Raw genomic sequence first — 26,738 nt, 5'->3', positions numbered from 1 at the left:
GTAACAGACATCAAAACATTCCTGATCCACAAAACAGTTAGTCTACATTTTAATGGAGCAGGCCATTCTATTAATGACTTAAAAGTCTGTTTTATTGAAGAAGAATTTCCAGTCTGCTTTACAAACAGAAGCTGCTGAAGTCTTTCATATTTAAATTCAGTACATTAATGGTAACAGAGAGGAAGCCGTGCTAGTCTATACACTATCATTACATTAACATGTGGTTTGAACCAGGATGCAAACTTTCTGGGACATTATAAGGGCTCTTTGGCATACTTGACTTAATCTAATCCTTGACTTCCCTTGCCCCTCTGCTCTCTGATTTGCTTACGTTGATATATTTTTTTTTTTGTTCTGATTTGTCAACTTTGATTACTGTTTTGGTTCTCTGTGCCTTAAATATTGAGTCTGTTCTGGTATGGCTATGGTCTGAAGAAGTGGGTCTGTCCCATGAAAGCTCGCCTAATAAATTATTTTGTTAGTCTTTAAAGTGCTATTTGACTGCTTTTTTGTTTTGGTACTATATAGATTAACACGGCTCCTTCTCTGTTAGTATCCTAAGATACATATAGCTAGTTTACATCTCTGATTCTCTGTAGCCTTTTGAATTCTGCCTTGCCTTTGCCTTTATCTGATGAGTTCTTCTCTCTTCAGGATCTTGATAAAGTCATTTTGATCATTGTTTAGCAGAGAAGTACAGTGAACAACCAGATTTCATGAGAAAACTGTTAAGAACATACAACCCAAAAGGGACTCAGTGCACTCATCATCCCCTTTTTTCAAAAGATCACATTCTCTTACATTTGATCCACGCCGTATTTTACGTAACTACTACAGTCACTTAGTTTCATGGTTCTCAATCTTTCCAGACTATTGTATCCCTTTGTCATCTGATTAGTCTTGTGTACCATAAGTTTCACATAGATTAAAAACTACTTGTTTACAAAAAATATAAAAATAAAACTAAAAAGACAGAAGTGTCAGAACAGCATACTAATACTGGAGAATTGCGTACTTTCTTCTTTTTGACAGACAATTCTAAACAACTTATTTTGTAATATAAACATTGTATTTACATTTCAAAATATAGCATATAGAACAAGTCACTATCTGTTTGAAATTTTAGTTTGTGCTGACTTCATTAATGTTTTTGTAGCTTGCTGTAAAACTAGGCAAATATTGAGATGATTAGATATATCCCCTGGACGTTGTGTCTGTGCCTCTAGGAGTTTGCATCCTGTGGTTGAGAACCATTGACTTAAAGCATGTCAGATACCATATGATAAAAATAGAATGGCTTTCTAGATTAAGAAGTTCATGTGAACTGATGATGTTGATTGCATCATAAATATACAACAAAAGCTAGTGCTTGTGTCCTGGGAGCTTGTATTTTAACACGTTTTGGGAAAGGTTAATGGGATACATAGGTTTAAAGGAGAGAGTGAAAATTTTTAAAGGGTACCTAAAGGTTTCAAATAATGTTGGGAACCTATTCTCAAGTATATGGGGCTAAATTATTGAATGCAGAGCCAAGAGTGGTTAGGTTGAGGATGGCAGAAGTAGGAGGAAATAAAAAAATATTTAAGGGTGAATTTATACTTTCATTGTAAAGGTGGTATTGAAGAGCTTGTATTTTGGGTTTTATTAAAAACAAGCTGGTGAGAAGTTTTGAGGAATGGTGATGCATTTGATATGGCAGCAGTGAAAGGTTTGTTTCAGTGTCAGCATTTTGGAAATACCGATTTTGGAAGAAATGATTGAATGACAGTCCAGAGAGGAGAAGTTTACAGTTAACTAAAACATACAAGAATGTTTGAATAGATAGGAAGGGATGGGTTTTGGAAGTGGGGCGTGGCAGGGAGGAAGGAATGAAAAGAGTTTCATGAGATCCTGAATGTGGGAGGAGAAGAGAGAAGTGGGTGATGAAGTTGAAATTGTAAGCTTATAAATACATAGGACAGTGGAAAAGGATTAAGAACACAAAAGATAAGAGGAAAATGAAAAAAAAATTAATAAAATACTAATACATGCTTGATAGTCTTACTTGGGTTCATTCCTTACAGTGATGTCAGTAGAGGGATAAGTTCTGACAGAACGTGTATGTGTACCTGATGTATATGACTACTTGAAACTGTAGACTCCGATGTGAAATAATCTAGTGCTGTAATCCTCCTACTGAATGTTTTGCATTCGTATTCTGTGAAGTAAAAGATGTATTTTAATTATGCAGGTGGACATGGAAAACTGGCAGCAAGAACAACCTGTAGTGCTGCGAACATGGACAATGGAATCTCCTCACAACTATGAAAATAACTGCCATGATGTCTCAGTCTTCCTTTGTCCTGGGGCAACTTACTTTGAGGTGGAGTTTGATGAAAAATGTGAAACTGAAAGGAGGTAACTTAACTATGTGCCACTTCAGACCCCAAAAGCTATTTCAAAGAGGCACATCCTTCCGTGGGTGCAGAGACTCATTCCCTGCTCCACCAATTTCTCCCTCAGCATGCATGATTCACCCCATACTCATGTTTGCATCACTTCTTCATGATTCTTGACATAGCTGAGTTCCCACTTGCCAGGCCCTGAGTGTCATAGCTCTGTTCCCTCAGGCAGTGTGTTTTCCATTGTTTGCTCTTGCACTGGCACTTGAAAAAACCTGTGATCATCATTGTATGTTCTCAGCATGCACATCACTTGAGAACAACTATGCCAAAATGTAGTCTATTCTGTAACTTATCTGTTTTGTTCTGGGTTGCCACTGACATACTCTTAATATTTGAACTTGATATTAAGGATCGGGGGCTCTGTTGTAGAAATGTCCACATATGAGCCAGGGATGTTGGATTTAAGTATTGTTTATACAGGTTAAACCTTTCTAGTACGCAACCTTGGGATTCTACCAGAGAATTTACCTAACTGTGGGAGGTCAATATTGTCTAGTAATATTGCCCAACACTTCCAGACTTTTAGAAGACATTTAGGGGTAAATCAGAGCTAAATAACAGCAGAGAACATGGAGGCTACGTCCACCCAGCAAAGTTAGTCTGAAATAACATCGATTATTTTGAAATAACTTTGAGCATCTACACTATGGACACGTTATTTCAAAATGGTGGGTGTGTTATTTAGAATTTCATAAATCTTATTGCTGGAGAAATAATACGCTGTTAAGAAATGAAATATAGCTATTTCGAAATAAGCCATAATGGTGTCCAATAGCACTATTTTGAAATAGGTACTGTGTTTTCAGATGTACTATTGTAGATAGCTGGGTGCTACTTTGAAAGGCATTCTTGTGTGTAACTGTGTTTTGAAATAAACTGTTTCGGAATAGCTATTCCAGGATGGATTATTTTGCAGTAACATTGCTGTGTAGACATAGCCTGAGAGCCAGGACTGGTGGCTGTAAACAAACTTCATGGGACTGCAGGAAACTTGGCCACACCCATGCTAAGTGGACATTGGCTAATCAAAATCATGCTGGACCAAGAATGTTGCTGGTCCAGAGAGTACTTGATTAGAGAGACTCAAACTTCATAAAGATTTAAAGAAACATTCTGAAGGGAGTGTGTGTACCTTGCTGAGTCTCCAGAATGGGATTGTTAAGGAAATATGAGAAATTCCACAGTGAACAATGCCCAAAAGTTTTTTTTAAGAAAACAAAAATGTGTAAGTAATGAGTTGCACTCTCTACAGATATGATTACCTGGAATTCACTGATGCCAGAGGAGCAAAAACTCGTTATGATACAAAGGTTGGCACTGAGAAATGGCCCAAGGTGAGTGATGATAGAATATTGTGCAAAATATTTATATGTTTAGTATTAGGGAACCTTTGAACTCTAGTGTTTTTTAGCATCAGAAGTAAAAGGTTTTGCGCAGGTCTGGTAATCTGACAATTTATCCTTTGGTGTGTGTGCATGCACCCATCTCTAATGCCTAGAATTGGGGTCAGAGAGTCTGTGTAGTGCCAGTAGTGCAAATGAATCTAATGAATGACCCGAACATCCTTTCCAGTGCTAACATTTCATTAACTCACCAGCAGCTAGCCTGTTGAAAATCAAGCTTTATTTCACTTAAACATAAAGTTGAAAATGTTCTCTAATACCCTTGTACCTCATTACTTTTAAATCTTGAGATGTCAAGTTCATTTATTACTTTCTTTCGGCCACTCAGATTCTGCCTTGTAGCTACCCCAATGTAAACTTTTCCTTGTCATTTTATTTTTTAACATCAAAAGCTGTATTGTGAGTTGATGTTTTCAATTATTTTTAATATAAAATTGAATTTTTAATTGCTATGGGTTTTTAGTCATAGTGGGGCTAGCATGTTACAGAGAAAATACAAGAATATTGGAAAAACTCAATGTCTGAAGGAAATTCATGATCCCAAAATGTCTTCCTGTCATGTACATTTGGCAAAATGACTGTTTTGTTGCTCTGTAGAAAGTGACCTTTAAGGCTGGCCCACGGCTGCAGTTTCTCTTTCACTCTGACAGCAGTAATAATGAGTGGGGCTACAAGTTCTCCGTAACTGCTTACGGCCTACCAGATGTTGCGGTTTCTTGGGGCTTGGATTTGCAGCTTCTGGTATCCAGGTTGATGGGGCGCTTGGCTTCTCGGAGTATGGCTCTGAAATCCCAGTTGGGTAAGTTAAAGTAGTTTCTCTAGCAGTGGTGCTTCCATGATGGACATGAGGTGCAAGAATGTATTTTTTTGTATTCTTAAAATGTATACAGACTGTTTTAGCCCACTCATATTTGAAAACAAAGTTCACTAAGTTGACAGACTAAATTGGTAATGACCAAAATTTTTAACCATTTGGTAACGCTTTTGTCGACTGTGTGCAGCCAGTTTGGTTGTTGCCCAATGCTAAACCTTTAGTCTTCTCTTTAGGATCATTACAAAACACCATCACCACTATTGGCACCCTTCGTAGTCTTATGAGACTAGGAGTGAAGTGGGCTTGGAGACCTAACATGACCACCTGCACAGTAGAGTAGTTCAGCGTTGAAGCATATTGTGTGTGAAGAAGCTTTCATTACCGTTACGTGTGCTGTACCATTTCTGTCGTTTTTTATGAGGATGTTGTTCTCTGTAGTCTGGCAGCATTAAATTTGCACCAGAAATTTGAAAAATAAGAGCATTCATAGCACATAAATTGCGCTGATTTTTAAAATATTCAATTTGATCATGTGGGATTTGTTAAATATAAAGCTATCTGGGGGACCACTTATTTCATTTTCTGTATTGGAGCACCATATGTCCTCTTTATTTATTTATTAGATCTTTGAACCATAATGCAGAATTGATTCTGATATTAACTTTTGTGTGCTGAAGGGTAGGTGTGAAACTTCAAGTTCTTTGCAATGTATAACCTATCCATATGATTTGACCAGTTTTTTTTTTGTTGTCCCTTCCTAAATTCCCCCTGAAGTTTTCAATCACAGTTCTATGTTTGTTTACTTGTGTTGTGGTGTTAAGCACTGCATACGTGCATTGTGAGATTGTCCCACGCACAGAGAGCTTGCTATTAAAGGGCCTGGTGCTGCAATATCTTACACGCATATTTAACTTGAATCATATGAGTAATGAATTCGGCTACATAGATAAGAAAAGTTGAGAGAGTGTGTGTTTGCCATATGTAAGCCTTTGGAAAGAGTCATCATGGAAAGAGTTGGCCACAGCAATTACAATTGTATATGTATATTTTTATATGAATTAGGATTTTTAAAATAAACACCAAAGTTGGGAAACTTAAGTCTATATTTAGACACATACCTTATTTTTCAGAAGTGGTGGGCACCCTGTATTTTTCTGTGAGGTCAACTGGAGATTTTAGGTTGTCAGGACTCCAGAAAGTTAGGAGTTTAGCTGCGGATTTAGGAACTAAAATTCAGTGCTTCTATTTTTGAAAATTTTATCTCAGTGTATACATGTAAATGCATTTTGTTGCATGATATATGTGATATAACATATCCATGGTGGATGAAATAATAGCACATCTATTGTAAAGTGCTTTGAGAACCTTTTTCAAGAATACTCAATCCTATGATCTTGAGTACATTATGGATGTTTAAGTATAGAACCTTTTTATAATTTGTTGTTGTATGGTTGAAAGATTGCACAGGACTGGTGCAGTGTCATGAGTTTAAGAATTATTTTGTTCAGCATGCCATCTCCCTTTTTCCCCTTTCATGGCAGGTATTTCAAGTTATGCATTTTTGCAATCCTGTAAAGCTGAACAAATTTATTCAGTGCTGAAAATAAATCAATGTGTGTCTTGCTGTTTTTGCAGGGCTAGGTAGTGAAGCAGAGTTGCCCCCTTCAAAAGTGACATCAGTTCTAAATTCTCCTCTGTGGAAACCAGTCTTCAGGCATCAGATGTGTCCTGAGGCAACTTTGGAAGCAAACGAACCCAGTGAAATGCACCAAGATAAAAAAGGGGTATGTGAGCCACTATTTATGCTACAGGAATGAAAACATTATGCATGAGACTGTTCTCATTGAGGCTTAATAAGCTGATACATTTTTCAGTGTTCATTGCTGTGCTGAGATCACCATCTCATGGGCTGTTGAATAATTGAAGAGAAATATTCATTCTGTGGTTTGAGTTTTTGACTGTAATGTCTGAGGGATAGTTGTTCAATTTTATAAATGAGATGCAAACATTGTTTCAACTGATATTCATGTTTTAATGCTCTTTCCAGGCTAAGAACACTCATGCGGATGACTGCCATAACTTTCTTCTCAACTTTGCAAAATCAGATCCTTGCCAGGATTTCTGTGGGCAAAATTCTGAGCTTTTCAAAGGACTTACACAGGCATGTAAAAAACAGGCCCCAAAGACAGATATAGTTGCTGGTTCTGCTGTTGATCAAGCTGTGAACGCCACATTTGCTGCTTTGGTCTATCTCACTCCAGATTTATATGGGAAGCTACAAAAATATGGTAACTCTTATATTAGTGAATATATCCATAATGAAGGCTGGTACTTTGTAAGAAATCATAATTTGGTTGAAAAATTTAAAAAAGATTATTTAATTTCAAAAATATTCACGTTGAAGGTTTCATCTTATGTAAAGTAAACACTATAGTGCTGCCCTCACCAACTAGGCGCCACAATGGACCATGTATGATTATAATGCTTTATTAGTTTTTTTTCATCACAGCTCTTTGAAGAAATGAGCCAATCGTCACAAATCCTTTAAGTATGATAGGCAAATAGAACTCTTCTTGTCCTAAAAATGAGTAAACTTAACCCAAAATTGATTGGGATATTGGTTTTTGGTTAAAAGGGAAATTGGTTTTTGATCTGGGATTGTAACTCAGAAGTATCTGTCTCCCACCAGATGTGCTGCTAGAACACACATCTCTTTCTAATTCAGCAATTGCCAGCTTTCATTAAATATTTCCTATAGAGCAAAGAACAATATTTACATTTTAATGGTACAATTTGGGGAGGAAATGCAAATTCCTTAAATACTGTCATGCCATGGAAAGTGAGCTTGCAACCCATTGTGTGTGTTTTTTAAGTTAATATTCTGCTCCTAGCTCGTGCAGTTGGCTCTCCGTATTGCAACTTGTACCTTTTCAGGGAATGTGGTTACCATCATCACATGCTACCTGGAGTTTTTCATCTGTTGAGTAAAGAAATGCTATTTGAAACTCAGGGCCTGATTTTGAGGGATACTGAGTACCTGCAGCTCCCACTTAAGTTCTGGGACTAGCCTCTATTTGTTCTGCCTGTAAATTTTCAGGATAAGACTGTAACAATTTACCCCAATTGTAAATATTCATCACTGTTTAAGTTTGCAAATAGGTTTGCAGTTCAGAGTCCAGTAGATGGTTTTAATGCACACCAACCTTTATAATCTCTATCCCTAAGAACAACAGGGAACAAAACCAGGTGCCAGGCATTGACTTAAGAGTTTGACAGGGTCCATCACAGTACTTTACAGTTATTTTAAATCCATGAGATGATATATAACTGAGGCAGTGAATAAAAAATGGATTTTACTCTTTGTTTTCACAGTCAACAGTGGAGGCAAGATTCCTCTCAATGAAGAATTTGCACAAGTATATTCCCTGGCTGATGGGATTAGAATATGGATGGTAAGGTTGCTCAGGATGATTGTTTCTATTTTGGTTTTCTTCTTTCATGTATATTTTTGCTCCTGAGCTCTGTGCAGAATCTTTTCTACTATACTTTGAAAAGTGGCTTTGTAATGATTGTTCTGCAGGGGGAGGGGAGATAATTTTTATTTTTCTCTCAGTTATTGCAGATCAAATTTGTTCGGTTCAGAAATATAAGATTTTTTTCTTGACTGCTAGTCCTACAAAATCAGTTTTGGCCTTCATGGTCCAGTGTAGAGCTTTTTGTTTCATGCGTCATTACCAGTATTTAAAGATTGTGTGGGTCAAGTTCTTCACAACAACTTTCAAGGAGGGTGTAAAGGTAGACTTTTCCCCTGCAACTGTAATTCTTTTTATTATAGAAGGGACCTCAAGAAGTCAAGTTCAACCTATTGTGCTGAGACAGGGTTTCCATAATGACAGCCCTACATTTCTTAGATACTGACAGGTATTTGTCTTACCTGTTCTAAAATTTACTCTGATAGGGATTTGACAGTATTCTCCACAGAGCCTATTCCAGAGCTTAATTACCTTTATGTATCAGCCATAGAGAAAACTCTCCCTCACAGCTCTCTCTTTTGGTTCTGTTGTGCTAATAGAAGAAAGAGTAGTAAAATAATTGTTTCATCATTCAAATAGCCAGCTGTAGTTGTAGTTATGTACAAGGATTAGATCTCTTCATTAAAAAAAATGCTACTTTGCACGTAGTTACTTTTACCAGCTTTAATGGTCGTTGTGCAAAACGTGTTTTATAAAGAACTGATATCATCAGCTCAGCTTTCTTTTGGCTCCAAAAAGTCAGGCTTTGCAGTGGATTTCACTGGATTGTGGTTATAGGCTGGCCATCAAGAGGTACTAAGCCATAAAGAACTAGGCCTATACTAAAGAGGTGTTATATCTTAGGTTGCATCTACACTGTGAGATAAAATCGACTTTATTAATATCGATTTTGTAACTCTGGAATTTATAAATTCGATTTTGACTGTGCTCCGCAAAGTCGACTTATTGCTGACACACTCAAATGGCAGACATCGACTGTTGCAGTAGTGCATTGTGAGAGTCTATCCCACAGTTCCCCCCTACCCATAGTGTTCTGGGTATGCTCACTGGTCTTTGACATCCTCACACACTGCATTTGCCTCATTCTCCTCCCGTGTTCAGCAAATGTCCATTTTTCCCTTTGGAAGGAAGGAAGAGTAGAGCATCCACAGAGATGGCAAAAAAGGTAATTGAAATCTATTTCTTCTGTAACTGAATTCTCAACTGGCCATCCATTGACTTACTCCCCTTCCTGTGATTGCATCCGATCCCTGACAATAACACAGTGACCCAGAAAAGCTTGAAGAAAGAGATGATAGTAAAGTTTTTCGGAAAAGAGTTGCTGAAGGGAGGAGGATGTTGGGCTTCCCTGTTCACTGAGGCTTCTGTGCACAGGCTGTGTTCTCAACTGGCCATCCACTGGCTGTTCCCCACCTCCCACTCCTGTGATTGCATCCGATCCCTGAAAATAACAGGCACAGACTGTATTCTCAACTGGGCCTTCACTCACTCTTCCCTGTTTGAAGAGGTGCAAAGTTAGAAGAGGGGGGATAGAAAAGTCTAGGAAAAAAAGATTGTTGTCTTTCCTCTTCACTACACTGACATTTGCCAACACGGGGGGATGACAGTGAAATCTCATAAGCTGAACTTATAACGGAAACAGGAATCTCAACTGGCCCTCCACCCTGGTTTCTTTTTTGGGCGGCAGGGGGTCAAAGCATGAAGACAGATAGGAAATGTTAGAAGAAAGATTTTTACAAGAGAAATATCAAAGCAGCAGGTGTCTACAATGGACAACAAGTCCCCGAAAATGTTTTTGGCAGGGAGGTCTGTGGTCTGTGGCTGCAGAGCCAGTTGAAATGTTAAAGTAGTCTCCCCAATTATCTTAGCCATTGAGGGAGACTTCCTGCTGGTGGCAGCAACCCCCAAATATCTTAGCTGCCAGGGAGGCTTCCCCGTGGCGACAGCAAGCCCCACAGTTCCCTTGCTAGGGGTATGCGGGGATTTCAGTGGGAGGCCAGTTGAATTATTCTCTCCCCCCCCGAGTATCTTAGCTGCCAGGCAAGACTTCCCCCCCAGCAGCAGCAAGCCCCCAAAATCTTTCTTGCCGTTGCGCACAGTTAAGGCTCCACACCAGGACATGGTGCTGTCTGGCAGCCTGGTCAGCACTGAACAGCAGGCATGTCCTTTTATTGGGCTGGGGCCTACCCACATGAGGTGGTTGAGTGCAGGGAAGACACTGACTGCGTGGCACCCATGGGGGGGTGGAGAGGGGTTCACAAATGTAAACCACTGAGAAGTTTCTTGGCCTCTTATGCAAGCACGACCCCCACAACAGCCTTGTTGCCACATGGAGCGGCAGGGCAGTGGCTGGCGCCACACAGTGCAGAAGAAATCCCCATGTGCTGAAACAGAATCACAGACTCTGTGCTGGGGCTATTTGTGTTGGTTAGATGCACTCATGGTGCTAATAGCAAAGGAGGACATTCCTCAGGCTCTCATACAAACATGAGCCCACAGGCTTTCTGGTCTCAATTTGAAGATCCTGGTCTTCCTGTTATCTAATTCCTGCACGTCTGGAGTGGAGCACTGAGGGGCATTGTGGGTTACAATATGGGATGCCTCTGGAGGCTAATAAATTCGATTTTAAGACTTGGCACTTCCACACTGGCCTTTAATTGAACTTCTGCACTTGAGCTTGATGTTATACTCATCACGTATGGGCAATATTGTAATGTTGATACCAGTGCTCCCTAAATCGAGCTAATAGTGTTTTCAGTGAAGACAGTCACATGATAATTTTGAGCTAACTGCCTTAAATTCGAATTTATCTCGTAGTGTAGGCACAGCCTTAATCTTGGGAGCAAACTAATGAGTTTCTACAATTGTGGTGCAGTCTGCATTCTGCCTTGCCATGTTGATAGGCAGGATTTTATATTTTTAATTCTTTTAATTAACATCTTATCTACAGTTAGAAATGAAGCAGAAGTTCCTGATGGGTAAAGGAAATGATACAGTAGAGAAACAGAATATAGAAACAAGTGAAGTGAATCCAGAAATCCTTGGTAAGTGTCTTTCTTAATAGTTTAGCTTTACTTTATCTCATAGCTCCTCTCATTTCTGTGCTCAAGGAAATTAACTAGTAGTTGCAGCTGTCTTATGTTTAAAACTTTGGACAGGGATAAATTATCTGATGTGCACTGTCTCCAGAGATCCAGACTCACTATCGGGGCAGGTAACCATACTTCCAGGACTTTAAAGACAGAAGATAGAAAATTAAGAGCCAATTTCTACTTAAATTACATAGACGTCTTAAACAATATTTGGTTTGATGCTTCTTCTTTCTTTTTCCTTCCCTCCCCCTGCAACTTTATAATGCAGCAAAGCACTGTATTCAGAAGAGCCTGTTGTTGTTAGAATTTTTGCCTGAGAGGGCAAAGGCAAAAGATCCTGTTTCTGATAACTGGGATGCTTCAGAACTAGATGACACCCAGCAGTACCATGATAAGCGTCAAAGGACTAGTTCTATTGTAGAAACAGATTTTAAAGCGGCAGACTCATTGTCTTCAAATGGAGTAACTCACGCTGCTTCTGCAGAAAGGGGTCGAGTGGTAGACTGTGACGTGAAAATTAAACAAATGCCAGATTCATCCCAGACAGAAGTAACCTCTGAATCTCAAAGTAAGTCCCTTGGAAATACTGTTTCACAGCAAGAGGACCCAGCATCTCCTCCCTCCACTCCAACTCGCAAACCTCAATTCAGCCGTGGAAGACTAAGGCTGCTATCGCTTAGATCAATGGAAGAGTCTAAATCAGTGCCCACTGTGAAGGAGAAATATCCCATACTGAAAAATATACTAGATTTTATTAAGGATCAATCACTTTCCCATGAAAGGTGAGCAAATGTAAAAATTTGACAGTCCTGTGTGTTTAAGGTTGAATGACTTTAGAGCTTTCAGATGGTGCAATGAAGCATATTTCTATCTTACTTGAGTAATATCCCTATAATTTCATATACTTGAAAATCAGTCCATTATATTTTGATATGAAGGCATTGAACTTGTGATTCACATATGAGTTCCCACAAAAAAGTTTAATCTGTTTTATTTAATGCACAACAAACTTCAACCTGCTGCATGATTACATTCTTTTACTGCCCTGCTTCATCAAATCTCATTGCAAGCTGTTCTTGCTCCTGTCTGTGATTGAATGGGGAAAGTACTGCCTCTGGAATCACAACGGCCTACCTGAATTAGTGTGTCTTGGATAACAGATGTAGAGTAGTTTAATGAAGGGACCTTCAAAGGGCCAATCTGCAAATTTTAACTAGAGGAGATTCTCCCAGAACCAGCCCATGGTTTAGAGATTGGAACAGCAAGTAAGAACCTTGGATTCCTGTTCCTGGCTCTACCACTCACCCTGAGACTTTAGGTAAACTATTTAGTAATAACAATGATGGTTTATTTATAAGGTGTTCAAGGCAGTGCACAGTACAGTTAATGATTTAGGTGTCAGTTCATCAGACTTTGAGGTACTAAAAAACAAATGTTTTGAAGTTATCATTTGAACTTTGTGTTTTTCTCTAGTATTTTAAAGGTCCTTGCTTTGAGAAAAGCCCAAGCCCAAAGTCTCCTAGAAGTGCTGAAGGCAATTCACCAGTGTTTAGAATCTCTTGGACAGCCTCACTGTTTCCAGCCACCCTTTGTACTCTTTCTCTTAGAACTTCTGGCCTGCCAGAAAGATTTCTCAAAGTAAGTACCTTAACAGATTGCAGCTGACACTATTCTGTGTGCCCTGACTTGGTTCTGATTACCGAGGGTGACAGCAATGAAGTGACAGCCTTTTGACTGCAGATATAAGAGCAAGTGCAAATATTATGCTGAACCCAATATTTAAGTGTATGTGCATGATTTCTGTGGTGCATCTTGATTAGGAATGTTAAAGTGTACCAGTTAACCAGTATGGGCTGGAGCAGCCTCTTGCCCACCACAGGCAGAGGGTTGTCCCAGCCCTGCAGGGCCACTACAGGCTGGGATACTCTGGCTGGGCTGTAATAGCCCTGTCCACAGCAGCCCCTGAGAAGCAGGATCAGCTAGGTAGGGAAGAGGGGGCAGCTGGGGAGACTGCTTCAACCCAGCCAGGCTGGAGCAGCCCCCTGCTGAGAATGGGAACACAAACAAGTGTTAGAACCCAGTTTCCCTTAATGAGAATTTGGAACACTAATTTTATTTTAAATGTGACCAGTAGGTGTTCAACCTAATTCTTAAAAACTGGTGATTGTAATATTAGGTGTCATAGTTTCTAAAGCTGACTGCCAGTGACTTGCTGCCTAGACTGAGTTCACATTTTATAGTGCTATGTAAGATCTGTTCATTGCTTTCATGTTGTGTGTTTAAAAAAAGTGGAATTTTTTTTTATAAGTTGGGCTTTACAGCGCCTTCAGGTCAAATGTTAAATTGTCTTGATGCTTTTATCAATTCCATAAGAACAGTCTATATTTGCACCTTGGTTATAATTGTTTTTTGGAATACTGCATTATCTGTTTTGGTAGGGAGGGGGTTTAAAACTAGCTAAAGTCCTCTTTATTCATGAGAGTTTTGTTAAATTTTTATTTGTATTTGAAAGAAGCATGCTATGTTCAAATGGTGGATTCTATATCTGCTAAACTTTTTCTATTTTAGTTATTTTGGACACTTGGAAGGCTGTGGTGCTGAGCTACACAAAGAAATTCGAAAATCCTATTATCAGCTTGTTCTCTTCTTGGTCAGTGCCATGAAGGGATTTAACAGCATTAATGACAGGTATGGGACATAGCCTACCACTGTAATATAGAATGTTGGTTTTGTTAACTTTGTCCTCCCTCACACCTCCCCTCCATTATTACTCTTCTTGGCTGTGTCTACACTTGCCCCCAACTTCCAAGGGGGCATGATGATCAGGGCCATGGAGATTACTAATGAAGTGCTGCAGTGAATACACAGCACTTCATGAGGCTAACTTTCCCCACGCAGCAATTTCAAAGCGTCAGACTTCAAAGTGCCAGCATGTGTGCAGCTGCGGGCACTTCAAAGTGCCTGCACTGCTTCGAAGTCCCTCAAGGCTACAAGCATGCCGGCACTTGGAAGTTGCAGCCAGGGAAAATTAGCCAAATGAAGTGCTGCGTATTCACTGCAGCACTTCATTAGTAATCTCCCATGGCCCTGATTACCATGCTCCCTTTGAAGTTGCGTGCAAGTGTAGACACAGCCCTTGTCTTGTATCAAATAAGTATAAACTCTAGGCGTGGTTTCACCATTCTTTCATCCGCTTGTGTGCTATCTGACATGATGGTCTATAATTATTATTAGTGTAGCCTTTTGGTGCTACTGTAATTCAAAAAATCACTTTATTTAATTTTGCTATTTAGTATGAAGGATAAAATTCAACAATACTGGATCACTTTGTTCATTTATTTTGACAAATCTAATTGACTCTGATGTCCTTCAACGTGTGTGTGTGTGTGTGTCTATAGTAAAATACTATAATAGTAAATGTAGTGTAGTATACTTGGCAAGAATAACAAAGTACAAGTTGAACATCTCTTGTCTGACACCCTCAGGACCTGTCCAGTGCCGAACGATGGAATTTGCTGGACTACCAGATGTCAATATTGTCTAGCACATTTACCACCCCTTCCACTGCTTACCAGGCTCTTAAAAGACATTTAGGGATAAATTACAGCTAGCTAACAGCACAGAACACTGAGAGCCAGGATTGATGTCTGTAAACAAAATTTATGTGACCACCTCACACCCATAATAAATAGTCCTCCAGCTAACTATAAAATCATTACCCGATTATGGATGTTGCTGGATGAGAGAGTTCTGATTAGTAAGGCTTAGCCTATGTCAGTGACAGAAGGCAGCACCACAGCATACTCTTCTGTTAAAACTGCACAGTGAAACAAGCAACTTTTTGGTTAGAACTATTGGAATTTTGGAAACTTGTGGGTTAGCAAATTAAAGTCTTACTGTTCACTTAATTTAACACACAAACTTATTTAAGTCTTTAGTCATAAATACTTTTTTCTTTTCCTTCCATAATAATACTGCTTCAACTTTTGATTAAAGCTGTCATGGTCTTTCCAATTTGTTTAGATCATTACTCCCTGCCTTATCGTGTGTACAGACATCCCTCCTTCATCTCTTGGACATGAGCTGGGAACCAAGTGATCTTTCCTTCTTTGTTGATATACAGTTACCACTTCTCCTGATGACTATGTCACAAGAAAACATCAGTATTCATGACAGCGTGATCTGGTAAGTCAGCAAGACTGTAATTTTCATATAGAACTAAGTTTTTGCACAGTTTTTGGAAAGAGTGAACTCTGAACTTTTGAAATAATTAGTGAAGACAGGTGAGGAAAGTCTTAAAAGCATCTATGTACCGTATTCAGAGTCTACTATGTCATTCAGGCTTCCATGTCCCATTGTCTGAAATACTTTCAAAAAGTATACAGAGATGTAAAGAATATAAATTCTGCACTAGCAGAAGTTTTGTTTTAAACTACTGCCAAGCATCATCACATTACTGGAAAGTCAGCAGCAGGATAGTTGTTGTCATCTTACACCTCTGACAGGGCCATCAAAACTGTGTTTCACAGTGTGTGTTCATTTAAACTTTACTTTTTTGCCCTTGGCAGATAGTAGAAAAATAACTATCCTTCTAGAATAGTGTGTCATAGTTACCCCCCAGCAGTTCTGTGAGCTTGGACTTCCCAGATGATTTGTGGTGTTCTCAGTATGTGAGGGTTTTTTAAAAAGCCTCTTCTGTGCAGGGGAACGTATCTGGAAAATTGTGGCAGAGTTTTTAGTTTTCAGGTGCAATACATGATCTTGTCTTATTACTTATCCCAGTGTGCTTTATGAGGAAGCTTGTTTGTGTTCAAACTTAATTTTAAGCTTTTTTTTTTTAAGTCAGTGGAGTGAAGAAGATGAAATTGCAGACTACAAGCAAAACTCCGAGTGGATGGATGAATGTCAGGATGTAATGTTTGAGACCTGGTATGAAAAAATAGCCCAAGCTGACCCAGAGAAGCAGAGAAAGGTGACCTGATGTTGGTTGGTTGGTTGGTTTCTTTTTTTTTTTTTTAAAACCTTGACACTTGCTTGTTTGAGGAAGGGAGATTTTTCAAAGGCACAGAGAGAGGTACTCTGACTTGCATAATGAACAGCACTTTCCACCCTTGAAAATCAATGTGGAAGCGCAAACTTAGATATCACCTCAGGCTTTCTTTCAGAAGGAAACATCCTTGTTAGTGTTTCAGAAAGGGCTTTCTCAAGACCAAAAAAGATTCAACATGTAAATCATATTCATTTATTCTTCCAGATGCATATGTTTGTTGCTCGTTACTGTGACCTGTTGAATGTGGACATATCATGTGATGGTTGTGATGAAATTGCACCATGGCATCGCTACCGCTGTTTGCAGTGCAATGATATGGATTTATGTAAAACTTGCTTCCTGGGTAAGGATTTTATCAGAAAATACTGCAAAGGCTAAAAGTGTCTCTTCTGATTGTACATTAAAAAGTTTCTTTGAAAAGAGCAAAGTGAAAGACTTTTCTTTTGGAAACTTTCTAAGATCTTAACACTTGTAATTTGGCCTGTTGTTTCTAATCCAAGTATCACCTGTCTAAATTTCCAACATATATTTGAATCATGTCTTTTTTTTTTTTTTAAATGGACACACTAATGTAAGTACAACTAGAGGAGTGATTTTGAATTCTACAAGCATTTGTGAATTCCACCTTATCAGTGTCATCTGAACTTGAATTTGGCATGGACTTCTGACCAAAAAATCTTTCCTTTTTATCTTCGATTTTTGTTGCCTTAACAAAAACGTAACAATATTTGGTTAGTGTGGATTTCTTTTGGTATTTAACTTAGTCAGATGTATTGGAATGAATCATATATCAATATTCTATAGAAAGATCATGTTGAGTTGGAGAAGGGAGACTATTGGTAATGTTAATGACATTGATCATGCAGTCAATAAAGCATGACATACTTTGGGAAGGCTAATGTATACTTTCACAGTTCCTTCATACTATTGTTTTCCCTCAACTGCTAGCAAAACTTCATTGACCAAAGCATATAAATTAAGTGTTGACTCTTACTGGTTTATCTAATGCTGTTGGTAGAGCAAGTTCCCTGCTTAGAGGACAAAAAGAATTCTCTAGTCAATATGTGTACTCATTGATTCAAAAACAGTAGAAGAATATAAAATTAATAAGCATATATTGGCATTACTTTATAAAAAGTGTATGAAAGTACAGATAGTGTACCTAAAGGTCAATGCAGATGCAAACTTGTTTTTATTTTACATAGGTGGAGTTAAACCTAAAGGTCATGAGGATGATCATGAAATGGTTAACATGGAATATGCCTGTGATCATTGCCAAGGGGTCATTATAGGTCGCCGGATGAACTGCAATGTGTGTGACGACTTTGATCTTTGCTACGGGTGTTATTCGGCAAAGAAGTACTCTGACAGGTATTGGTATGCATTTCTATACTCACCAGCTCTTGGGCAAGAACAGCAATAATTAACATCACATACAAACAGCCTAATGTCACATCCTGGGAGCCAGTGTCTGACTCCATAACAGCTAATTGCTGTCCTTGGGGGATAAGTAGCAAATGTTTTCAGCTCCAAATCCTAGCACAAACTTCCAAGTAACTAGGATACAAGTTTTTCATAGCTTGTAATAAGTGAGCACCACCCAGAAGTGTTAAAAGATCTATAAGATACTTGGTGAACATGAAATATACCTATGCATATGGATGTCTACTTTACTACACCCACCAATTGAGGACTGCTACCAAAGTTGTTCACGTAAGCTTGATTTTCAAGTGTAAATTGTCAGTGCTCTTTTCAGCCCAAAGGAATGCTAACAGTTTATGCCTCATAAGAATCTGGAATTTCAAACCATGCTTTCTATTCTTCCTTCCTTTTCAGAAAGAAACTTACATTTAAACTAGATTGTACTAAATTGTACATACTAAATTGTAAATACTTTCTTTCAGTCACCTTCCCACTCACAGCATCACGATATATCCAATGGTGACCATTCGAATCAGTGACCGACAGAGACTCATCCAGCCTTATATCCACAACTATTCTTGGCTGCTGTTTGCTGCCTTGACTCTGTACTGTGCAGACTTGGCAAGTGAGGATGAAGTAGGAGAGAAACTGGATTCCCAGATTCTCAGTCATGCCAGAGTTCTGCAACATCAGTGTATACAGCTCATAGGAGACTGCTTGATGAAAGCACAACATGGAAAAGGTGACCCAGATTCTTTCTTTATTGAAACAATAGTTGTTAGCAAGTGCCTGGTATAAAGCCTCCAATTAATCACTTTGCAGTTTTCCAAGAAAAGAAAAGCCTAGTGTAAGGGATGCTACTTGGCATGCACTAATACCACAGAGAATGTTTGTTTTATACCTGATACTTTAGAAATGAGGTATTTAACAGAGTAACAATACTCTCAGTGATAATGGAGCATTCAAAATAAAATCAAAAGGCTTATGAAAATTAGACCAATATTCTGGAATAACTTCTCCTAAATTTTCATTTTAAAATGACACACTATCCCTATAAGAGAACTAAGACAACAGCACTTCTGGTTCTGATATGAATCCAGTTATCTTGTTTACAGGGACCCTGAAGAAGTGGGGAAAAATGGGGAAATGTCATTCTTGGCCTTCACTGATTTGGCCAATTATTTTTATTCTTACTCAGGATTTGAAATAAGGTGCTGCAGAAACCATCCCATTCACTTCACTGAGACCTTCTGGCACTGCAAATTATCCTGTGTGTTGTAGGGAAGTTTGTAACAATGATTGCAGTTGGTTCTGGTCACTTCGGAGTGACAATCCTGGAATTTGTTTTATACTGATTACCATATCTGGTTCTCTTGTTTGCAGCCACTATATTGCTGAAACTGTTACCAGCAAAACAATTATCATAATGTTTCACCATTTTCCACCCTGCATTTGGCTATTGGTTAACACACACAGTTCTCCAGTTAACCTGGAGCCAAGACACTTGTTTTTTGTTTTTGTTTTTGTTTTTGTTAAATGTTGTTTTATCCTGATGGTGTCCCTCGAATATAGAAAATGTTGCCTCCACTATCTAATGATGCAAGAAATGCACTCCATTTTCCTAATGAAACAGGATAAGAAACATGGCGAATCTTTCTGGACAAGTATAGTTCGGTATTGAGATTTGAAAGTAAAATATTGATGAGAGATTTGCAATTCCTTGTTTAGGGACTACTATTCAGCTCTTTGGTTTTGAAATGCTACATGTCTTATCTGATCCTTAAATAGATATTATAACCTTTTCCATTTAGGTTTGAAAGCTTTAGCTCTCCTCTGCATGTTACCAGAAGCAGAATCTTTCTCAGAAGCTGAGATCTCTTCTGTCAACCCTCCAACAGGAGGTGCTGTAGAGGGCCATGTCAGGGATAAAGCAGTCAAAGGAACTGATAAAAAGCCGAGGACTGGTTCTTTTGTCCATTGCAATGTAAGTATTGATTCTGTACAAAATTCCAAAGTACAGTTCAGTTGATGCACTTTTTTATATAATCCTCAACTGTGATAAATAGTACCATGCTGCTTCCAGTAATATGGCATGAAATGAGCATGTTACACTTATATCACTGGGTCACTTCACGTTCTTCAAGTGCTGTCCCCGTGAGCATTTCACAATAGGTGTTGGACTTGCCTAGCACCACAGCATGGAGACTTTTCCAAGCAGCGGTGAGTGGGCCTGTGCATACGCTAACCCAGCATGCACTGTTCACACAACTAGGGATAGTGCACACAGCCCCATACGCTTCTCACTTCGTAGCTGCCCTCGGCTGCAGACAGAGCACAGCTCTCTCCTCTCCCCTCAGATCTGTAGATTGAGATTAAATAGTTTAGGGTTATTAATTCATGGTTCTCTATTTAGGCAGTTGTTGTCCATGTATTTACTTTAAAGAAAAAAAAAACAAGAAAAAAAAGGAGAGAAATTCCCTCTTCTCGTCAGTTTCACTTTCCTATGCATAGTTTACTGACACAACTTGGTTAAACAGATAAAAATAAAACTTAAACAGTGCAAGAGAGAACATAAAATGCCTCTCACACTTGAGTTTTTAAGAATGTCTGAAGTGCCACAGATGGGCACTCTGTGTTTGCTGCCTCAGAGGGGCACACATTCCTCAGAAATACTCTCTCTATGGGAGCTTGATTGCCAGAGCAAGAGAAGACAAGTAGCTTAGATTGGAAATGATCCTTCTGATAAACCTTTCAGGCTGCTGCCAGACTGTCACTCTTCATTGAGTAAGTCCCTTCTGTCAGGTTCACTGCCCCATCTTTGTTGGGGACTCAGGAGAATGCTAAGCCTTCCCCTTGTGCTCCCTGTCCAGAGTGAGCACAGGAGGTAGACTGGGCTTAGGGCACACAAAAGTCCAAGCCTGTGTCTACTTTTAAACCTAAAAGCTGCACTTCAGTGAAGATGGCTCCTGAGCCTGCGGCACCAGTCATGCCAGAAGCAGTGGCACGACTATTACTAGCACTGGCAGACTTGGGGGAAGGCTTCCATGCCAAGCTTGCAGCGGGCACTGGGTTAAAATACAATAATTACCAGTGCTGGAGGAACCTGTGCCAGAGGAAGCTGCAGTGCCATGGTCTCTCCCAGCACTGGGAGAGCAACTTCAAAACCTGCAGCTTCTGCAGCAGATGGAGTTGCATGTATATTGAAAGAAAGAAAGAAGAATGAGACAGGAGGGAGCTTCTCTCTTCTCACCAGTATCACTTTTCTTCTATATAACTCACTAATGCAACAGTTTTAAAAAATAAAAAAAGGGCAGGGAAGAAAAAAGGACAGAAGAATAACTAACAAAACAAAACTAAAGTACTAGAGGAAGAACATAAAGATGTCTCTGACTCTCAGTTTTAAAAAAAAGAAAATGTTAAATGCTGGATCTTATGCCTGCCTCAGACGGGCCCTGGAAATGTATTCCTTGTCTTGGAGAGGCACATATTCCCCCAAAATGCTCTCACTGTGAGAGCTTAACTGTCAGCCAGAAAAGAAAGGAAGCTAAGATTAAAAATGCTCCTTTCCGTTAGAACTATCCAACCACTGCCAGAACTGCTCTCAACACCGGGCAGCATCCCTTCTGTAAGGGACACTTCCATCCAGACTTTTCTTCATTGGGAACTCAGGCAAGACCAAGCCTTCCCCTATATGCTCCCTGTCCAGGGTGAGCACAGGAGACAACCTGGGCGCTTTAGGCACACAAAGCCCAAGCCCATTTCTGTCTTGGTTTAAAAGCCACATGTCAACAAAAGTGGCTACACCAGCACCAGCAATGCCCAAAGCAGCAGCATAGCAATCACCGGAACCAGCAGAACAGAACTGCCAAGTCAAGTGCACAGCCAGCAACGGCTGAAATTCAGCTGTTACCGGTGCTAGAAAACCATGCAATGCCCTGCTCTCCCCTGGCACTAGGGAGAACAAAGCCAAACCCTGCCATAGCAACAGCTCTCATCTGCGGCACTGCAGAATGCCAGGGCTAAAACAGATAGAGTTCCCTCGGGACCGTAGCCTACTTTATTAACCAGGTCACCACAGGGCATTTGTCACATCCCCTGGTCCACCTTAGCACCACAGGGGACAGTGTGAGTAGCTGCCACCATTATCAAAAGTCACTGAGGTACTATGATTCACTTCACTCCTATTACTCTGTAGATTATAGACACTTCTCACCCAGTAGGAATAGTTAATTTCTGGAAGCCCTTATCTTCATGCTTTAACGATAATAGATATTTTACTGTACAAGCACCTTCTTGTCACAACATTTCTCTCCCAGGGCAACTCATGCTATGGATTATCACCATTGCCATACACATGAGCCTTATTACTCCAGACCCTGATCACATCAATCACTCTGCCACTGCAATAGTCCCATTAGGAGTCACTTGAACACCCTCTGCTGTGCCACAGCACCAGCCATCCCCCTATCTTGTTGGTTTCTTCACGCAATGGAAAAAGAATAGAATAGCATGATATCCACTTGCTAGATGATATTGGGTCATGGTTTCCTCCAGACTCACCACCAGCTGAATCTGCCATCTCCCAAGGAGAAGTTGTCTCCCAATTTACCAGTCTTCTTCTGATGACCTGAAACAATTTCAGGACCTGTGTAAGAGAGCGGTAATCAGCCAGGAGATCACTTTAACAAAAGTACCTGAGAAGCAACACAAGCGTCTGAAAAAATTTACAACCTCCTACAACAGCCAGAGTAGCTCTACCACTTTGCAAGGCTATGCAGGAGGCAGCAGATGTGGTCTGATAAAACCCTGACACAGCCACACCCACGGACAAATGGGCTGAGAGAAAGTGTTTTGTCCCAGTAAAGAGCATGGATGACTTATCTTTGAACCCACAGCCAAATGCTGCCAAGCACAGAGTAAAATCATCAATGTACAAATAAATTGACGACCAAGGAGCATAAGCTCCTGGAGTTGTTTTATCTTCTACGCTCCAACTACACTCAGCTGATTATTTGCCACTCCTTGCCAATCATGACTGGCAATTTGTTGTAAGTTTTCACAATTAATCTGTCATCTGCCCAAGGGAAAAGACCTGCTCTGAAATCTACAATTCAGGAAGGCAACACTGCAGCAAAAACAGCACTGTAGATGGCACTACACTTGGCTGATACAGCAGCCAGAGCCACAGTCATTATTACATGAATATCCTCATGGCTACAGGCAACAAGTGCTCCAAAAGAACTCCAGACAAAGGAGCAGGACTTACCATTCGTCAAAGTCAAACTGTTTGCAGCAAACACATGAAATTTTACACTCCAGCACAGATGCAAGAACTACTTTGCACACTTTGGGGGTGTACAGTCGCCCATTCTGTAAAAGAAGATACGCCCCATACCAGAGATAAAAGAACCAGTCATTTGCAAGACAGTCCTACAAACCTTTCCAACAGAAGACCAATAGACAAGAAATCAGAGATGCAAGGCCCTGAATAATCAGCACCTCCACCAGCCTCAAAACAGCAGGTTTGACATTTTGGTCGAGGACTTGTTGAACCTCCCCCACTCTCCAGCGCACAACTATGCCCAAGGATACACCATCTCTTTACTCTTCATCCCTTCAACCTCATCCCTCTTCAGTGACCCCTCCCATGAGAACTTACTACGAGTTGAAGTACTGTACCTCTTATAAATTGGAGCCATAGAAAAAAGTTCCAAAATGTTACCAGGGGAAAGGGCTTTTACTCACCCGACTTTTAACAGCTAAGAAAATAGGGGGTTGGAGATCTATCTTAGATCTGTGGCAGTTGAATAAATACACTTGCAAATAGTATGGTCATCCTGAAGTGCTATCTTATATAATTCCTGCACTGGGTGAGGGGGACTGGTTTGCAGCCTTTGAGTTCCAAGACACTTACTTATTTCCATTTCACTTTTCACACTGCTCACAGACATTTCTTGTGCTTTACCCTGAGAGCACTGCACTTTCGATGCAGAACCCTGTCTTTATGGGCTTTCAGCTGTACCCAGGGCATACACCAAAGTCCTTGCTCTAGTGGCTACGCACCTCAGATGGGAAGGCATCACCATATTCTCATATCTTACAATTGCCTTATTTGGGGACCATCTCAAGACATTACAAGAACCATGGTCCAATCCATGACACAGCTCTTACAACCCATTGGGTTTCTTATAAACATTGCCAAATCAACCCTGGAACCTACCACATGCATCAGCTTCATAGAAGCTCAGCTCGACTCCACAACCGCTTGAGCTTGTCTCCCTACCCGACATCACAAGGCTATGAAGGGCCTGATATCACAACTTAACATCAGCCCTAAGGCTCCCATGCTTACATGCGTTCACCTCTTTGGCCATATGGCAGCCACTACCTACATTGTCACCAATGCTTCACTACATTTTGCTTCCTTCGGCATTGGCTGGCGTCAGTGTATACTCCCAGCAGGTGCCAAATACGCAGACCAGTGTCATTACCTCAAAGTAACAGAGTCCTTTTGCTGGTGGACCCAAGAACAAACATTTCTAGTAGGGATCCTGCTTCATCATGCCTAATCAGCCTATCAAATTACAATGGTCGCTTTGCTTCTTGGCTGAGCAGCACATCCAAAGTTGATGGCCTAGAGATGAGAAGAGGTTACATATCAATGTTCTCAAACTATGAGCTGTCTTCAAAGTTTGCAAGTACATTCTGCTGCACATTCAAAACAAGGCCGTCCAGACTCTCACAGACAATACTACAGCATTTATCTCAATACTCTTGAGTGGCCTGGCCACAATCGCTTTGTGCAGGGGCCATAAAACTTTGCAACTGGTGTTCTGCGCACAGCATCATTCTACAGCATCATACATGCCAGGCATAAGCAACACACTCACAGACTCTTTCGCCATTTCTCCCTGGACCATGAATGGCAGCTCCACCAACAGGTGACTTGACACCCTTTCCGGATGTGGGGCCATCCAACTATAGATCTCTTTGAAATACTGGAAAATGGAATACTTACCACCCGTATGCCTTTCCATCCGTTCCTTCAATCGCCAGAGTTTGGAGAAAAATCCAGTCAGTTGGAGCACAGATGATCCTCATTGCTCCAGTATGGGCCAAACAGATCTGTTTTCCTTTATTCTCTCACCTCTAATAGATAGCTGTGTTAGTCTATCTGTCTGTGACCAATCTTGTTTGTAGAGGGGAGGGATAGCTCAGTGGTTTCAGCATTGGTCTGCCAAACCCAGGGTTGTGGGCTCAATCCTTGAGGAGGCCATTTAGGGGTATGGGACAAATAGATTTTAAAAAAAAATGTCACAGAGGGTGCTTGGTCCTGCCAAGAAGGCAGGGGACTGGACTTGATGACCTCCTGTGGTCCCTTCCGCTTCTATGAGATGTGTAATGTGTATCTTTTCGTCCTTCTACCTGCTTTCCAGACATCTCAACCTACTCTCTGAGTGCGGGTGCCATGCTTCATCCCAGACTGCATAACCTACATTTGACAGCCTTGTATGTCAGTATTTTTTAGGTCATATGTTGTGTAGCTACATGGTCTTCTAACCACATGCTCATGACGCACTATGAATTACAGTCTCAAACAGACAAATATGTAGCATTAGCTATGACAGTACTGTCCACAGTAGATGCACTGAATCAAAATTCCCCATCCAACTGGAGGGGTACTCCTCTACAATCCCCTACCATGGAGCACCCATGTGGACAGCACTCGAAGAAAGAGAAGTTACTCACCTCATGCAGTAACGATGGTTCTTCAAGATGTGTGTCCCTATGGGTGCTCCACATCCTGTCCATCTCCCCTCAACTCAGTGCAGTAGTCATGGTTATGGCATCATTGAAGTAACTGAGGTGAGAACGGGGCTGTGCACACTATCCCTAGTGGCATAAATAGCATGTGCTGTATTAGCACATGTGCAGCCCCACTTATTGCTGCTTGGAAAAGTCCCTGTACTGGGGTGCTGGGTGAGCCCAACACCTACCGTGGAGTGCCCCCAGGGACACACATCTTGAAGAATCATAGTTACTGCACAAGGTGAATAACTAACTTCTCTTTTTTCTAAAGATGACTTTTATTCCTCAAAGTTAGCTGTGTGTGAAAAAGACAAAGCAACAATTCTCCTGTAAATGGGCCGTGGTGCCTAAATTAGTTTTCAGCGATGTAGGGGAATAATATCCCTCCCCAGCCTTCCAGTTCTGTTGCAATTTGATTTTATAGACCAAAAAGTTTTTGACGGAAGATAAACTTTAGAGCATAACATTGTGTAATTTTCACTTTGTATATTGAAACTTAAGGCTAGAATATGGCATAAAATAAATCTGTTGAAGGGTTTTCATAATTTAAAGTATTTTACCAAGTAAAAATCATTCACTCATTACTTTAATCTCAAAATGTTTGTTTTGTTGTATGTTTAGGGGAAAGGCGATGTCTGTGATGAAACTCAGTATTCTATAAATAAACAAAGACAAGGAAGCCAAAGCAATCCTTCTAATGCTAATTTGTCAAAGAAAGATGTTTCAAGACAGGATTCAGAGATATTGGCTCTTAATTCTGCAGATGACAGCATATCTCCATGTCTTCCAGGTAGGAGATTGCTAATTTCATCCAACATACATATATCCACACGTATACAGCTGTGTTTTTGTGTCCATTTTTATCTTGTGCATTTGTAAATAGATTCAGTTTAAATAAACCATCTGCATCAAGACCTAATATTCTTATTGCTTTGGAATACCCATACACAAAGTATTTTATTTGCATTTCAATTTGTACAAATTGCCACATAGCAGTAGGTTTGAAAGAATAGCCTGAAATGAGTATGTTATGTGATATTTTTTTTTTTGGTAAATTATAGCGCTTTGGGAATTAGTACATCACAAATGTTTAAGATCACTTCCTTACAAAGTAAATTTCTCCCATGCATTTCAAAGCCTTTCTCTAGGTGAGTCAAGTGAATGTATTGAA

General features: G+C 40.0%; 1 protein-coding gene across 2 annotated transcripts in view; it reads left to right on the top strand.

Moving 5' to 3' along the window:
• ZZEF1 (zinc finger ZZ-type and EF-hand domain containing 1) overlaps positions 1-26,738 on the top strand; it is a 99,645-nt gene that overhangs the window by 37,737 nt on the left and 35,170 nt on the right. For both annotated transcript variants that reach the window (XM_075013418.1, XM_075013419.1), the window contains exons 22-38: positions 2,231-2,397; positions 3,697-3,778; positions 4,445-4,646; positions 6,297-6,445; positions 6,709-6,949; positions 8,034-8,113; positions 11,145-11,238; positions 11,555-12,068; positions 12,760-12,924; positions 13,855-13,974; positions 15,310-15,471; positions 16,129-16,258; positions 16,541-16,679; positions 17,542-17,707; positions 18,241-18,500; positions 19,570-19,742; positions 26,189-26,357. In XM_075013418.1, coding sequence (XP_074869519.1) covers positions 2,231-2,397; positions 3,697-3,778; positions 4,445-4,646; positions 6,297-6,445; positions 6,709-6,949; positions 8,034-8,113; positions 11,145-11,238; positions 11,555-12,068; positions 12,760-12,924; positions 13,855-13,974; positions 15,310-15,471; positions 16,129-16,258; positions 16,541-16,679; positions 17,542-17,707; positions 18,241-18,500; positions 19,570-19,742; positions 26,189-26,357 — 3,013 coding nt within the window. The remainder of the gene's footprint in view (positions 1-2,230; positions 2,398-3,696; positions 3,779-4,444; positions 4,647-6,296; positions 6,446-6,708; positions 6,950-8,033; positions 8,114-11,144; positions 11,239-11,554; positions 12,069-12,759; positions 12,925-13,854; positions 13,975-15,309; positions 15,472-16,128; positions 16,259-16,540; positions 16,680-17,541; positions 17,708-18,240; positions 18,501-19,569; positions 19,743-26,188; positions 26,358-26,738) is intronic.

Source organism: Carettochelys insculpta, chromosome 19 (assembly GCF_033958435.1).
Source record: "Carettochelys insculpta isolate YL-2023 chromosome 19, ASM3395843v1, whole genome shotgun sequence".
Lineage (NCBI taxonomy): Eukaryota > Metazoa > Chordata > Testudines > Carettochelyidae > Carettochelys > Carettochelys insculpta.
Note: the sequence above shows the minus strand (reverse complement) of the source record. Positions and strands in the feature narration are given on the sequence as shown.